The 14,938-nt window shown below is 48.0% G+C and overlaps 1 protein-coding gene across 1 annotated transcript in view; it reads left to right on the forward strand.

Annotated features, from left to right (window-relative positions):
• LOC116986620 (tubby-related protein 1-like) overlaps positions 1 to 13,489 on the forward strand; it is a 26,670-nt gene extending 13,181 nt beyond the window's left edge. The window contains exons 6-9 of the mRNA XM_033042199.1: positions 235 to 343; positions 1,948 to 2,046; positions 4,537 to 4,708; positions 12,731 to 13,489. Of these exons, the coding sequence (XP_032898090.1) occupies positions 235 to 343; positions 1,948 to 2,046; positions 4,537 to 4,708; positions 12,731 to 12,864 (514 nt within the window). The 3' untranslated portion in view covers positions 12,865 to 13,489. The remainder of the gene's footprint in view (positions 1 to 234; positions 344 to 1,947; positions 2,047 to 4,536; positions 4,709 to 12,730) is intronic.
• Positions 13,490 to 14,938: the final 1,449 nt, after the last annotated feature.

The raw sequence follows: 14,938 nt of genomic DNA on the forward strand, positions 1-14,938 counted from the left end.
ACAAAAAAGCTGTAGTAACTCAGCGGGTCAGACAGCGTCTCTGGAGAAAAGGAATAGGTGACGTTTCGGGTCGAGACCCTTCTCCAGACTTCTGCAAGGTCACTGCACCTTTTCTCCAGAGATGACGCCTGTCCCGCTGAGTTACTCCAGCATTTTGTGTCTACCTTCGGTCTAAAGCAGCATCTGTACTTCCTACTCATCGACTTTATTTTGTCCTATTTGGATTTTCCAAAGGTCAAACCTGATGGGGACCAAGTTTACGGTGTTCGACAACGGACTCAATCCTGAGCGGGGAAGGGCCGATCGTTCCAACAGTCGGCAGGAGCTCTCCGCCATCACCTACGTGAGTATCTGTGGCCAAGCAACAAGCTCGTCTCCGAGAATCACCAGCTTACGTCATGTTGGAAATAAGGAAGGAATCGCACTCGTTCTGAGCCCTTAATAATTGCAGGGTATCCAAAATCCTAAACAAGTCAAGACTCTTTGAAGTCAACGCTTCAAAGAAATCAGTCTGAAGAAGGGTTTCGGCCCGAAACGTTGCCTATTTCCTTCGCTCCATAGATGCTGCTGCACCCGCTGAGTTTCTCCAGCACTTTTGTCTACCTTTGATTTTCCACCATCTGCAGTTCTTTCTTAAACTCTTTGTAGCTTAATCATTGAGTGTAGTACCTGGATGTCCAAATTAAGTCATCGACATCTAAATGCAAGGTGCCTCGAGCATTAGCACCAACACTAAGCAGAGAGGTGAACTTCCTTTATCCGCAGAGGGATGAATAATGAAAGGCCTGGACAGAATGGATGTGGGGAGGATGTTTCCAGTAGTTTAGTTTAGTTTAGAGACACAGTGCGGAAACAGGCCCTTCGGCCCACCGAGTCCGCACCAACCAACGATCCCCACATACTATCCTACACTAGAAGGCAGTGGAGGCCAAGTCATTTGGTATTTTTAAAGCAGAGATTGATTGGTTCCTGATTAGTAAGGGCTTTAAAGGTAATGGGGAGAAGACAGGAGAATGGAGTTGGAGACAGAACGGAGAAGACAGGATAATGTAAAATAGATCAGCCATGATCGAATGGTGGAGCAGGCTCAATGGGCTGAATGGCCTAATTCTGCTCCTATATCTTCTGGTCTTATCTCCCTCGCATCCTTACTATCCCCTGCCCTTTGGGTTGGCTCATTCTGGCATGGTCTTTCTATGGAGTAGAGAAAAGACACTTCTATACCTTTTGCCCGATGGGAGAGGGGAGAAAAGGGAAAGGCCTGGGTACGACTCATCCTTGATTGTGCTGCTGGCTTTGCCGAGGCAGCGTGAGGAGTCAATGGAAGGGAGGTTGGTTTGTGTGGTGGTCTGGGCTGCGTCCACAATTTGATGCAATTTCTTGCGGTCTTGGATGGAGCTGTTCCCAAACCAAGCTGTCAAGGGTTATGAAGAGAAGGCAGGAGAATGGGGTTAGGTGGGTGAGAGAGATCTGCCGTGATTGAATGGCGGAGTAGTCTTGATGGGCCAAATGGCCTTATTCTGCCCCTATCACATGAACATATGAACTTATGAATAGGTGACGTTTTGGGTCGAGGCCTTTCTTCAGACTGAGAGACAGGGGAGAAGGAACCGAGAGATATGAAGAGGTACATGGAACATAGGAATACATGGACATAGTTCCATGAAAGTGGAATGTTCATACCTGTTGGGTTGTAAACTCCCTAAGGGGAATATGCGCTGTTGTCAGTAATCATCAGGCCAGTAATGGTTGTCCATGTTACTAATGAAGAAGGATTCTGATCTGAAACGTCACCTATCCATGTTCTCCGGGGATGCTGACTGGCCCGCTGAGGTTGCTTGTTTCTGCACTTGGTAATGCCGTTGCCTGAGTCACGGTGACACGGAGAAGCGGCTCCACCCTGATCTTCTGTGCCGTGTAACGTGGTTAAACGTCAATTATTCACAGGAGACCAACGTGCTTGGATTCCGAGGCCCCAGGAGGATGACGGTGATCATCCCAGCGATGGACGAGAAGCAGGAACGCATCCCCTTCCGTCCGCGCAATGTGAGTCAGATCGAAGCATTTAAAATGGTCCCCTTCATCACACAGCTAGACACTGCTCGGAGATATAATAAAAACAGGAAATGCTGGCAACTCCCAGAAGGTCAGAACAGACCAAGGATCTTTGACCTGAATCTTTAACCCTGTTTCACTCTCCACGGACGCTGCCTGTCCTTTAGTTTAGTTTTAGTTTAGTTTATTTTAACATAGAAACATAGAAAATAGGTGCATGAGTAGGCCATTCAGCCCTTCAAGCCAGCACCGCCATTCAATATGATCATGCCTGATCATCCCAAATCAGTACCCTGTTCCTGCTTTCTCCCCGTATCCCCTGATTCCATTAGTGCTAAGAGCGACATGTAACTCTCTCTTGAATACATTTATAGAATAGTTTAGTTTAGTTTAAGGTACACAAAAAAGCTGGAGAAACTCAGCGGGTGCAGCAGCATCTATGGAACGAAGGAAATGGGCAACGTTTCGGGCCGAAACCCTTCCTCAGTTTAGTTTAGTTTAGAGATACAGCGTGGAAACAGGTTCTTCGGCCCACCGTTTCCGGGCCGACAAGTGATCACCCCGCACACTAACACTATCCTGTGTATTGTGGACGACAGATGGCACAATGGGCTAAGTGTTCGGCTGGCGACCGGAAGGTAGCCGGTTCGAATCCCGCTTGGAGTGCATACTGTCGTTGTGTCCTTGGGCAAGACACTTCACCCACCTTTGCCTGTGTGTGAATGTGTGTGAATGTGTGTGAGTGATTGGTGGTGGTCGGAGAGGCCGTAGGCGCAGAATGGCAGCCACGCTTCCATCAGTCTGCCCCAGGGCAGCTGTGGCTACAGAAGTAGCTTACCACCACCGAGTGTGACTGAGGAGTGAATGAATAATGCGATGTAAAGCGCCTTGAGTATTAGAAAGGCGCTATATAAATCCCATCCATTATTATTATTATCCTACACACACAGGGGACAATTTACATGTATACCAAGCCAATTAACCTACGAACATGTACGTCTTTGGAGTGTGGGAGGAAACCAGAGATCTCGGAGAAAAGCCACGCAGGTCACGGGGAGAACGTACACACTCCTTACAGACAGCACCCGTAGTCAGGATTGAACCCGGGTCTCTGGCGGCGTAAGGCAGCAACTCTACCGCTGCACCACCGTGCCGGTACCATCATGTTGAGTGTTTCCAGCATTTTCTGTACAGTATTTGGTGTAGATTTCCAACATCTGCAGATTTTTCTTTTCATTTTCATTTACGTTTGATCCAGGGTGTTGCTGGTCACTATCCACCCACACCACGTCCTTCCCACACAGTAACACCCTGTAACCTCAGGGTGAATGGCCCAGCCCAATATTCACAGTCAACCACCCTAGCCACAGAGTAAGCCGGCTATGCCTCACCCCTCACTACCTCTCCCCATCCCAAAGTAAATGGCTGCCACCCACCCTCTGTGTGAACTCCCTTGACCACGGCAGAGTAAACACCTCTCCCCACCCCCTGGGTTAGATTGCCCCATCGCTAGTGGTAGTATCTCGCTCCCCACCCTGCCTTGATTAACCGACCTAACCCATCCCCACAACCTTGACATAATAGAGTTAGTTATTTCTCCCCCACCCCAACCCTGGCCCATTCACAGCAACACCCCCTTCACACGCAAGTGGGACAGTAGGTGGCGTGGTGGTGCAGCAGTAGAGTTGCCACCAAGCAGCGCCGGAGATCCAGGTTCGATCCTGTCTGTACGCAGTTTCCACATTCTCCCCGTGACCTGCGTGGGTTTTTCTCCGGGAGCTCCGGTTTCCTCCCACACTCCAAAGACGTACAGGTTTGTTGGCTGATTGGCTTGGTAAAATTGTAAATTGTCCCTACTGGGTGTAGGATAGTGTTAGTGTGTAGGGATCGCTGGTCGGCGTGGACGTGGTGGGCCGAAGGGCCGGATTCCGCGCTGTATCACTAGACTAAACAAGTGAACGCCTCCCTCCAATGCCCCGCACACCCGCAGTGTCGATACCGCCACGCTGAGGGAGCGAACTTTGCCCAGTCCCAGAGCACATCCCTATCTACCAGCTTCTGCTGAGGCCCACAGCTAGATGTGCTGGTGCATTAAAGCTGCTCCAACCTCCATGAACCTCCAATGATATCGATGTTAATAGTTGCTTCTAGCACCACGCCAAGGGACTATAGACTTTAACTTTAGAGATGCTGCACGGAAACAGGCCCTTCGGCCCATCGAATCCGTGCCAACCAGCGATCCCTGCACACTTACACTATCCTACACACACTAGGGACAATTGACATTTGTTACCAAGCCCAATTAACCTACAACCCTGTATGTCTTTGGAATGTGGGAGGAAACTGAAGCACCCGGGAAAAGCCCATGGGCCTTAGCAGGAGGTTCACATCCCATGCAGTCCAGCCCAGGTTGTAGAGGCCTTGCAGAGGATGATGTGGCCATGACCTCCACTGACTGGACAAATGTGGGCTTCCCCTCAGGACAAAGACGGGCTGCTCGTCAGATGGCAAAACAACAACACGGAGAACTTAATTGAATTGCACAACAAGACGCCGGTGTGGAATGATGAGACGCAGTCGTACGTACTGAACTTCCACGGGAGAGTGACTCACGCCTCAGTGAAGAACTTCCAGATCGTCCACGAGAATGACGGTGTGTTGCATCCCTTGCTTTGTGGAGGTTATACTGAGCGCTGGAATATATTAGGCCTTTGACAATCGAGAGCACTTGTAAATCTAACGCCTCGTTTGCAAAGGTTTCAGTATTTGTCCCTCCTTGTTTTAATTTGTCCCTTTTCTCATCGCCATGTCCCTCCTCAATTTTCAAGCACCATTATCTACAAAGCTCACACCACCTCCAGAAGATAGCCTTCCTCCTCCCCTATCTCCATTGCCCACAACCTTTGCCCAACCTCTGGGTAAAATTGTCCGCATCCCATTCCTGTCTCCATGTTGTAACATTCCATGACCCTTTCCCCTTCTCCATGTACCATTCCCTCATCCCCTATCCATCTCCAATTGCCATTTCTTCCCTCGTCTCCGTGCATTATTCCCCAACACTTCCCATCTCCATGCCCCATTCTCCATGTCTCTTTCCTCATCGTCATCTACTGTCCCAGACATTCCCTCCTCATCTCCATCCACCATTCCCACCTCCTCTCTCACATCTCCATGCACCATCCCACATATTCTTTCTCCCAACTCTAGGCACCATTCCACACATCCCAATGCGTTAGCTCCATGTACCAAACTCCGAGTCCTTTCACTCACTCCATGGATCTGTCCCAGTAAACCATCTCCCCTCTCCGAGTCCAGTCCTGCTCCTCCTTTGGTGATCATGGCTGATCTTATTCCTGCTGCACTGCCCTAAACACAAACCTTTAATCCCATTATAATATTTGCTCTCCTATTCAGCCTTGAATGCACTTCAAGTTAAATCTTTCTTAACCTGTTTAATCTTTCCATATCCTTCGCAAATCTTACATCCTCCTTACAATTTAACCTCCTAAACTGTCTTTGTATCATGAACAACTTTGGATGAAATCTACTGAGATCCTTCATCCTATTCATTAATATACAATGTCTGGAACTAGACATGAAGTCCGCGGGCAATTCTCCAGCCATCTTCCGTCTGCTGATCAGTTCTCTCCCCACACTAATATGCCGCAGTGCTGCTACATTTGCTGCCCAGCCTCAGTCATTTGGCTTTGATCCTGACCTCTGGTGCTGATTGTGTGAGGTTTGCACGTCCACCCTTTAACTGCTTGGGTTTACCCGGCTGCTCCAGTCCCCTCCCACAAGCTGATGTGTCTGTCGCCATTGCCAATGCCCGTGGTCTGGGTGGATGGCTGGCGCAGTCAGGGAATGTGAGGGAGAATTACTTAGAGGGAAAGAGAGTAAGAGGAGCGTTGCGGTTGTAGCAATTTTTGAGATTTCCTTGAAAGTGGCGTCGCTGGTAGATTGGGTGGTCAAAAAAATGTTTCATCGGTCAGAGTTTTCAGTATAGAAGTTGGTGGGGGGAGTCATGTTGCAGTTGTATAAGACACTGGTGAGGCCGCATTTAGAGTATTGTGTTCAGTGTTATGTTATAGGAAAGATGGAAGGGACGCAGAGAAGATTCACGTGAATGTTGCCAGGACTCGAGGGCCTGAGCTACAGGGAGAGGTTGAGCAGGCTAGGACTATTGCTTGGAGCGCAGGAGGATCAGGGGTGATCTTACAGAAGGGTACAAAATTGTGAGAGGAATAGACTGGGTATTCTCGCCCAGAATAGGGGAATTGAGAATCAGAGGACATACGCTGAAGGTGAGGGGAAAAAGATTTAATACGGACTGACGGGTGACTTTTTTACACAAAGGGTGATAGGTATATGGAACAAGCCTCTCCACATCCACTCTATCCAGGCCTCCCTTCCCTACCTCTTTCTTCCCTGTTTTTGTCCCCCTCCCTATCCCATCCATATCTCCCACTGTCTCTCATCCTCCCAGTCATCCTGTCCCTTTCCCCATCTTCGTACAATTTTTCTTTTGATCCCCCCCTCTTTCCCACCCTGTCTTTTACTACCTCCATCCTTCCAGGTGCGTTACATTTCGCCCCTCCTTCTCTGCCACCCTTTTGCCTCCTTTTCACTGCCAGCCCCGTCACATCCTCCACCCATCTGCTAATCAAAGTTCCCTTCGCCTATATCCACCTAACACTTAAGATAGACACTAAATATTGGAGTAACTCGGCGGGACAGGCAACATCTCTGGAGAAAAGGAATGGGTGACGTTTCAGGTCGAGACCCTTCTTCAGACTGTGTCAGGGGAGAGGGAAACCAGAGGTATGAAAAGATTCAGAACAAATCAGAGCCGGCACTGATGACCAAGGAAATGTGGAACCGCCCACAATGGTCCATTGTTGGCTGTGGAAGAGGTGATAACAAAGGGAGATATGGATGCGGTCAGTGGAACTAGCAGGACAATAAGGTGGGGAAGGGGAAAACTTCTTTGGTGTAAACCAGCATCTGCAGTTCCTTCCTCTGCAAGGCTTTGTGTGCAATTCCTTGTGTCTCCATTTCACTTTTGCTGTTCTCTTCCACTTCACACCCATTACTTTTTGTATTTCTTGTTAGTTTATGTCGAGATTCTTGTCTTCCATCCCTTTAGTCACCTCTTGCTGGTTTCTGAAATTCACGCAATCCTCAAGATCATTTTTCTTCACAACTTTAGAAGCCTTTTCTTTCAGTGTAATGTCTTGTCACGTTTTGTTGGTTGGTTGTGGGAGCCTTTATTTTTCATTTTAATGCATATTTGTTGAAAAGTAAGAAGCCTTTCTTTAAGTGCCATGCATTATTTATGTCATGCCTTCTAGCCTAATTTCCCAATCTACTTTCGCCAGTTTTGACACTGTCTTAAGTTTAATAATTAATAGCTCAAAAGAATTCTTGGAGAAAATAATAGGATTAAGTACTGCATATGAGGTGTTGAAAAACAGCTCAAGAGTTGGTGGTTGTCCCCTTCCAGAAGTCCCTAGATTATGGATAGATTCGGATGGATTGGAAAGCAATTAGAATCATAGTCATACAACATGGAAACAGGCCCTTCAGCCCAACTTGCCCATGCTGACCAAGACATCCCATCTATATTTGTCCCACCTGCCCACGTTTGGCCCATATCCCTCGGAACCATTTCTATCCATGAACCTGTCCAAATGTCTTTTAAACATTGCGATGGTACCTGCCTCACTACCTCCTGTCAGCTAGTTCCATACATCCAGCATCCACTGAGTTAAAGAGTTGCCCCTCGAGTTCCTGTTAAACCTCCCCCCTCTCATCTTAAAGTTACGTTATTTGTTAAACTTTAGACTTTAGAGATACAAGCGTGGTAACAGACCCTTTAGCCCACCGGGTCCGCGCCAACCAGCGACCACCCCGTATACTAGCACTATCCTACACACTGGGGAAATTTATAATTTACAGAAGCCAATTAGCCTTCAAACTTGTACACCTTTGGAGTGTGGGAGGAAACCAGAGCACCCGGAGAAAACCCACGCGGTCACGGGGAGAACGTTCAAGACAGCACCCGTTGTCTGGATCGAATCAGGGTTTCTGGCGCTGTAAGGCAGCAACTCTACCGCTGTGACACACGTGATCGATGGTCGGCGTGGACTCGGTGTTCCGGAAAGCCTGCGTCCATGCTGTATCCATCCATCAAACAATAAATTAAAAAAGTTGGTGATGGTGAGCTTGTAGTGGTTTAGTTTAGTTTAGAGATACAGCACGGAAACAGGCCCTTCGGCCCACCGAGTTCACGCCGACCAGTGATCCCCGCACATTAACACTATCCTACACACATCAGGGACAATTTACACTCATACATAGAAAATAGGTGCAGGAGTAGGCCATTCGGCCCTTCGAGCCAAGTCAATTAACCTACAAAACCTGTACTTCTTTGGAGTGTGGGAGGAAACCAAGGATCTCGGAAAAAACCCACGTGGTCACGGGGAGAAGATACAAACTGCATACAGACAGCACCCGTAGTCGGGATCGAACCCGGGTCTCTGGCGCTGCAAGCACTGCAAGGCAGCGACTCTACCGCTACGCCACCGTGCCGCCATTAAACTTGCCGTGGTTTATTGTGACACTAGCTGAGGCATTTTAAAGGATAGTTTAAGAGCCAACAGCACGAGTGAAAACACAAAGTCCAAGCCAGGACCTTAAGAATGGGACATAAATGAACTTCTTATCTCAACTATGCAGCTTCATGGCCACTTTCACTGCCCCCAACATTTTAACTGGACTCCTTTCAAATTCTCAGACCATCCGATCTCACATTACTTTCCAGTACTAACGTATCACGTTGACCCACTATCATCACACTTCCCTTTCACTCATTTTTAATTTCAGAAATTAGTCAGATGATCCGAAGTCCTGTGTTCCCCACACAGGTTTAGGTTCTCCCCATATATCGATCAGTCAGGAACTAATACAAACATAGAAACATAGAAAATAGGTGCAGGAGTAGGCCATTCGGCCCTTCGAGCCTGCACCGCCATTCAATATGATCATGGCTGATCATCCAACTCAGCATCCTGTACCTGCCTTCTCTCCATACCCCCTGATCCCTTTAGCCACAAGGGCCATAGAATCATAGAATCATAGAAAGTAGGTGCGAGAGTAGACCACCAGGTCCGTCGAGCCCGCACCGCCATTCGCTCATGGCTGAACACTAAACAGACACCCTTACCCACAAACAGTAGACACAAGACACAGAACACAAGACACTACCCTCCCCTTTATACCGCTATCTCCCCTCTCCACCCCAAGAACCGCGTGATCTCCTGGGGGAGGCAAAAAACCGGATAAAAACCCAGGTCCAATTCGGGAAAAAAATCCGGGAAATTCCTCTCCGACCCCAATCCAGGCGATCGACACTTGTCCAGGAGATCACTCAGGTCTTACTATACTAACCATACCTAGGTCCATATCCCTGCCCTCTCCCCGTAGCCCCTTATCCCCTTGGCAACTAAAAAAACATCTATTTTAGATTTAAATATATTTAATGTTTCTGCTTCCACTGCTCCCTGGGGCCACATCTAACTCCCTCTTAAACATAGCCAATGAACTGGCCTCAACTACCTTCTGCGGCAGAGAATTCCAGATTCACCACTCTCTGTGTGAAAAAAAGTTTTCCTCATCTCGGTCCTAAAAGATTTGCCCCTTATCCTTAAACTGTGACCCCTTGTTCTGGACTTCCCCAACATCGGGAACAATCTTCCTGCATCTAGCCTGTCCAACCCCTTAAGAATTTTGTAAGTTTCTATAACATCCCCCCTCAATATCAGTCTGGTGAATCTTCTCTGTACTCCCTCTATGGCAAGAATGTCTTTCCTCAGATTAGGAGACCAAAACTGTACGCAATACTCCAGGTGTGGTCTCACCAAGACCCTGTACAACTGCAGTAGAACCTCCCTGCTCCTATACTCAAATCCTTTTGCTATGAATGCTAACATACCATTCGCCTTCTTCACTGCCTGCTGCACCTGCATGCCTACTTTTAATGACTGGTGTACCATGACACCCAGGTCTCGTTGCATCTCCCCCTTTCCTAATCGGCCACCATTAAGATAATAATCTACTTTCCTGTTTTTGCCACCAAAGTGGATAACCTCACATTTATAATGGTTGTCCAGGAAGTGCGGGAAGGAACTGCAGGTGCCGGTTGAAACCAAAGATAGACACAAAAAGCTGGAATAACTCAGCGAGTCAGGCAGCATCTCTGGAGTAAATGAATCGGTGATCTTTCAGGGGTCGAGACCCTTCTTCGGACTCGGACTCAGAAGGGCCTCGACCTGAAGCGTCACCCATTCATTTTCTTCAGAGATGCTGCCTGACCCGCTGAGTTACACCGGCTTTTTGTGTCCAAATAATGGTTGTTACCAAGTTCGCACTGCTGCGGGCAGCACAGTGGCGCAGCGGTAGAGTTGCTGCCATACAGGCCTAAGGCCCAGGTTCGATCCTGACTACAGGTGCTGTCAGTATGGAGCTTATATTTCTCCCTGTGACCACGTGGGCTTTCCCTGGGTGCTCCAATTTCCTCCCACGTACAGGTTTGTTGGTTAACTAGCTTTGGTAAAATTGTAAAATGTCCCTGGTGTGTGTAGGATATTGTTAGTGTGTAGGGAGCGATGGCTGGTCGGCACGGACGCGATGGGCCAAAGGGCCTGTTTCCGAGCTGTATCTCTAAAGTGAAAGTCTAAAGTCTGAAAACACTTGAATTTTGAACAGCACAGATTTTAAAAAGTAACGGGGCCATTAAAACAGTTGTTGAGCTCATTGTTGTTTGATGGTTCTCCATGACAACGCCAGCATTCATCAGGCCTGATCGCAATGGTTTCCCAAGATGCCCCGGTCTGTAGTTAACAGTCATCTGCGAGTCTTGTATCACGCACAGCCAACCCTGGTAGAAACAGCACATTTCCTTCCCTCAGAGGCACCAGCAGATTAATTTTCACCACAATCCTGTGCTGGCAACTATCACAATAGCCTTCTTTCCAAAATCGGCTAACTGAATTGACAATCTTTAGCTGAAGGCAGTGCAGAAGTCATGAGAGGAATAAGTCGGGTAGATGCACAGATTCCCTTGCCCAGAGTAGGGGAATCGAGAACCAGAGGACACAGGTTTAAGGTGAGGGGGGAAAGATTTGATAGGAACCTGAGGGGTGATTTTTTTTTTTTACGCAGAGGCTGGTGGGCGTATGGAAAGAACTGCCAGAGGAGGTAGTTGAGGCAGGTAAATTTAGTCGGGTACATGGATATGACAGGTTCAGAGGGTGGAAGGAAATTGGAGGCGAAAAAAAAAGGCCAGAACAAATCAGGTGGAGTCCATAATGGTTCATTGTTGGCTGGGGAAGGTGTGCTGACGAGAGGGATACGAGGTTGCGAACAGTGGAACTAGTAGGATGACTAGCATGGGGGGGGAGGGGGGGATGGGGGGGTGGGGGGGATGGGGGGGGGGAGAGCGGGGCGAGGGAATGCTGGAGTTGGTTGATTGAAATGAGAGAAATCAACGTTCAGAGCACTGAGTTGTCAGCTGGGTTGTCGAAGGGCGCAGGAAGGAACTGCGGAGGCTGGTTTACACCCAAGATAGACACAAAATGCTGGAGTAACTCAGCGGGACAGGCAGCATCTCTGGAGAGAAGGGTTGGGTGACGTTTTGGGTCGAGTCCTTTCTTCGGACCGAGAGTCAGAGGAAGAGGGAAACGAGATATGGAAGGGTGTCAAAGGGAACGCAAGGCGTGGAAAGGACAGATCAAAGCAGACAATTATCAAGGAAACGTGGACTGGTTCATTGTTGGCTGTGGGGAAGGTGACAACGAGGCATAAAATCAGTAAAATTTAATCAGGAGGACAGAAACATTAGTTGGAGAACTAGGAAGGGGGAGGGACGGAGAGAGAGAGGGAAAGCAAGGGTTACTTGAAGTTAGAGAAATCAATATTCATGCCGCTGGGTTGTAAGCTGTGCCAAGTGAAATATGAGGTGCTGTCCTTCCAATTTGCACTTGGCTCCACTCTGGCAGTGGAGGAGGCCCAGGACAGAAAGGCCAGTGTGGGAATGGGAAGGAAAGTAAAAGTGTTTAACAAGTGGCAGATTGCTTTAGTTTGGTTTAGTTTAGAGATACAGTGCGGAACAGGCCCTTCGGCCCACCGAGTCCGTACCGACCAGCGATCCCCGCACACTAACACTAGTCCTACACACACTAGTAACAACTTGCACTTACACCGAGCCAATTAACCTACAAACTTGTACGTCTTGTACGTTGGAGGAGAACCAAAGATCTTGGAGAAAACCCACGCAGGTCACGGAGAGAACGTACAGACAAGCGCCTGTAGTCGGGATCGAACCCGGGTCCCTGGCGCGGTGAGGCAGCTGCACTACCGTTGCGCCACCGTGCCGCGGTGGATGATTGCAACCTTCACGTGGTCCGCCCTGTTTCGACGAATTCCATCAACCTGGCGTGCACAATCAAACAAGATCAAATAGAACAAGCTGTCCTACAACTTTAGGCTGTGCACGCCATACGCAAGAAGAAGAAGAGGCCATGTGGTGTGTGGTGTTAAACCGGGGGGAAAGGGAAGGGATTGGATTAAACATCGAGGGATATGGAATGAACCCTACTGTCTGTGTCTCTCGCAGCTGACTACATCGTAATGCAGTTTGGACGTGTGGCCGATGATGCTTTCACCATGGACTACAACTACCCCATGTGCGCTGTCCAGGCATTTGCCATCGCCCTCTCCAGCTTCGATGGGAAACTAGCGTGTGAATGATCAACAACATCCCACGGCGGAGCTTGACACTGAAGTGCGCTTTTACTTAATCTCCGAGGCTAGCGTTAGATTAATGTATGTGGTAAGCATTTTATCATAACCTTGTGCAGGTTTTCTTGAGGTTGCACCCTGAGGGCTGTAGGGCAGTCAGAGATCGGTAGAAATGCTCCACCCTTTGAAATCACCGTCTGGCTGGGGGGAGGGGTGGGGGGGGGGGGGGGCACCATGTCCAAAATGGAGAGGGTGAATTCGAGACGGAGGAAGGAGTCTTCAAAACGGAGGAGGGGGTCTTCAAAATGTAGGAAGGGACCTGCAAAATGGAGGAAGGGGGTCTTCAAAATGGTGGAAGGGGTCATAAAAATGGATGAGGGAATCTTCAAAATGGAGGAAGGGGACATTCAAAATGGAGGAGGGAACCTTCAAAATGGGGGGGACGAGGTCTTCAAAATGGAGGAAGGAACCTTCAAAATGGAGCAAATGGTTATCAAAATGGAGGGAAACTAAATATGGAGGAAGGGACCATGAAAATAGCAAACACAAGTGGTTCTCACTCTAATCGCACTGAGATTAGAAATGGGAAAGTCATTTGTAGTCGATCGTACCATGTTTTAATGTCTATTTTCTAATTTTACTGTTCAAGAATGTAATAAAAGTGTCTATGATTGCGTCAGACTCATTTATATTCTACGCTGGGGAATTCATTTTTTTTCATAAGGTTGGAAATCTGAGAGAAAGTTTGGCTTTGGACGAGATGGCCGTTGTATTCATGGTCAGATTCGTCAAGCTCAGTTATAATGTAATGATTTCCACAGAAGCACGTAACCAGTGAACCTACAAACTTGGCACAGCGGCACAGCTGGTAGAGCTGCTGCATCACAGCGCCAAAGACCCAGGTTCGATCCTCACCTCGCCTCGGGTGCTGCCTGTGTGGAGTTTGCAAGTTCTCCCTGTGAAGAACTTTCTGGGTTTCCTCCAGATGCTCCGATTTCCTCCCATGTCACAAAGACGTGCGGCTTTGTAGGTCAATTAGCCTCTGTTAATTTGGTCCATGTGTGTAGGGAGTGTCGATGAGAAAGTGGGATAATGATGAACTAGTGTGAATGGGTGATCGATGATCTGCGTGGACTTGGTAGCCAAAGGACCTGTTTCTATGCTGTATCACTTCACTAACCTAACCAAAACTAACCTAAACTAACCTAAACTAACCTAAACTAACCTAAACTAACCTAAACTAACCTAAACTAAACTAACCTAACCTAACCTAACCTAACCTAACCTAACCTAACCTAACCTAACCTAACCTAACCTAACCTAACCTAACCTAACCTAAACTAACGTAACCTAAACTAAACTAACCTAAACTAACCCAAACTAACCTAAACTAACCGGTTGCAACACTAATCACAGTGCAGTCATCTCACATTTCCAAGAAGGCTTCTTGTCAACTGACAATTCCAGACACACCACCACCCTTAAAGTAAATTGATGAACCCATTGTAGTTCCCTCCACAGATGCTGCCTGACCTGCTGAGTGTTTCCAACGTTACCTGTTCTTATTTTAAACCTTTTATTATATTTCAAAGATCACTAACCTTCATTGGGACCACCAAGTCCCCACCGACCATCAGTCGGTCACCCATTCACACCAGTTCTATGTTATCCCACTTTCTCATCCGCTCCCTACACACTAGGGGTAAGTCACAGAGGCCGATGACCCTACAAAATGTTGGTTTTTGGAATATGGGAGGAGACCGAAGCACCCGGAGGAAACCCACACGGTCACAGGGAGATCGTACACACTGCACACTGACAGCGCCCAAGGTCAGGATCGAACCTGGATCTCTGGCGCTGTGAGGCAGCAGCTCTAGTCTCATGTGTACAATGGTATATCACTATTCAGGAAGACATTGAGTATATTTGGGGGTTAATAATTGATGCTGTCAACAATAAATAAAACGAAACAAAATATATAAGGTATGAGTTGAACCCAGCGGTATGAATATTGATTTCTCTAACTTCAAGTAACCCTTACATCCCTCTCTCTCCATCGCTCCCCCACCCAAGTCGTTGTACT

This window comes from Amblyraja radiata, chromosome 24 (genome assembly GCF_010909765.2).
Source record: "Amblyraja radiata isolate CabotCenter1 chromosome 24, sAmbRad1.1.pri, whole genome shotgun sequence".
NCBI classification, from domain to species: Eukaryota; Metazoa; Chordata; class Chondrichthyes; order Rajiformes; family Rajidae; genus Amblyraja; species Amblyraja radiata.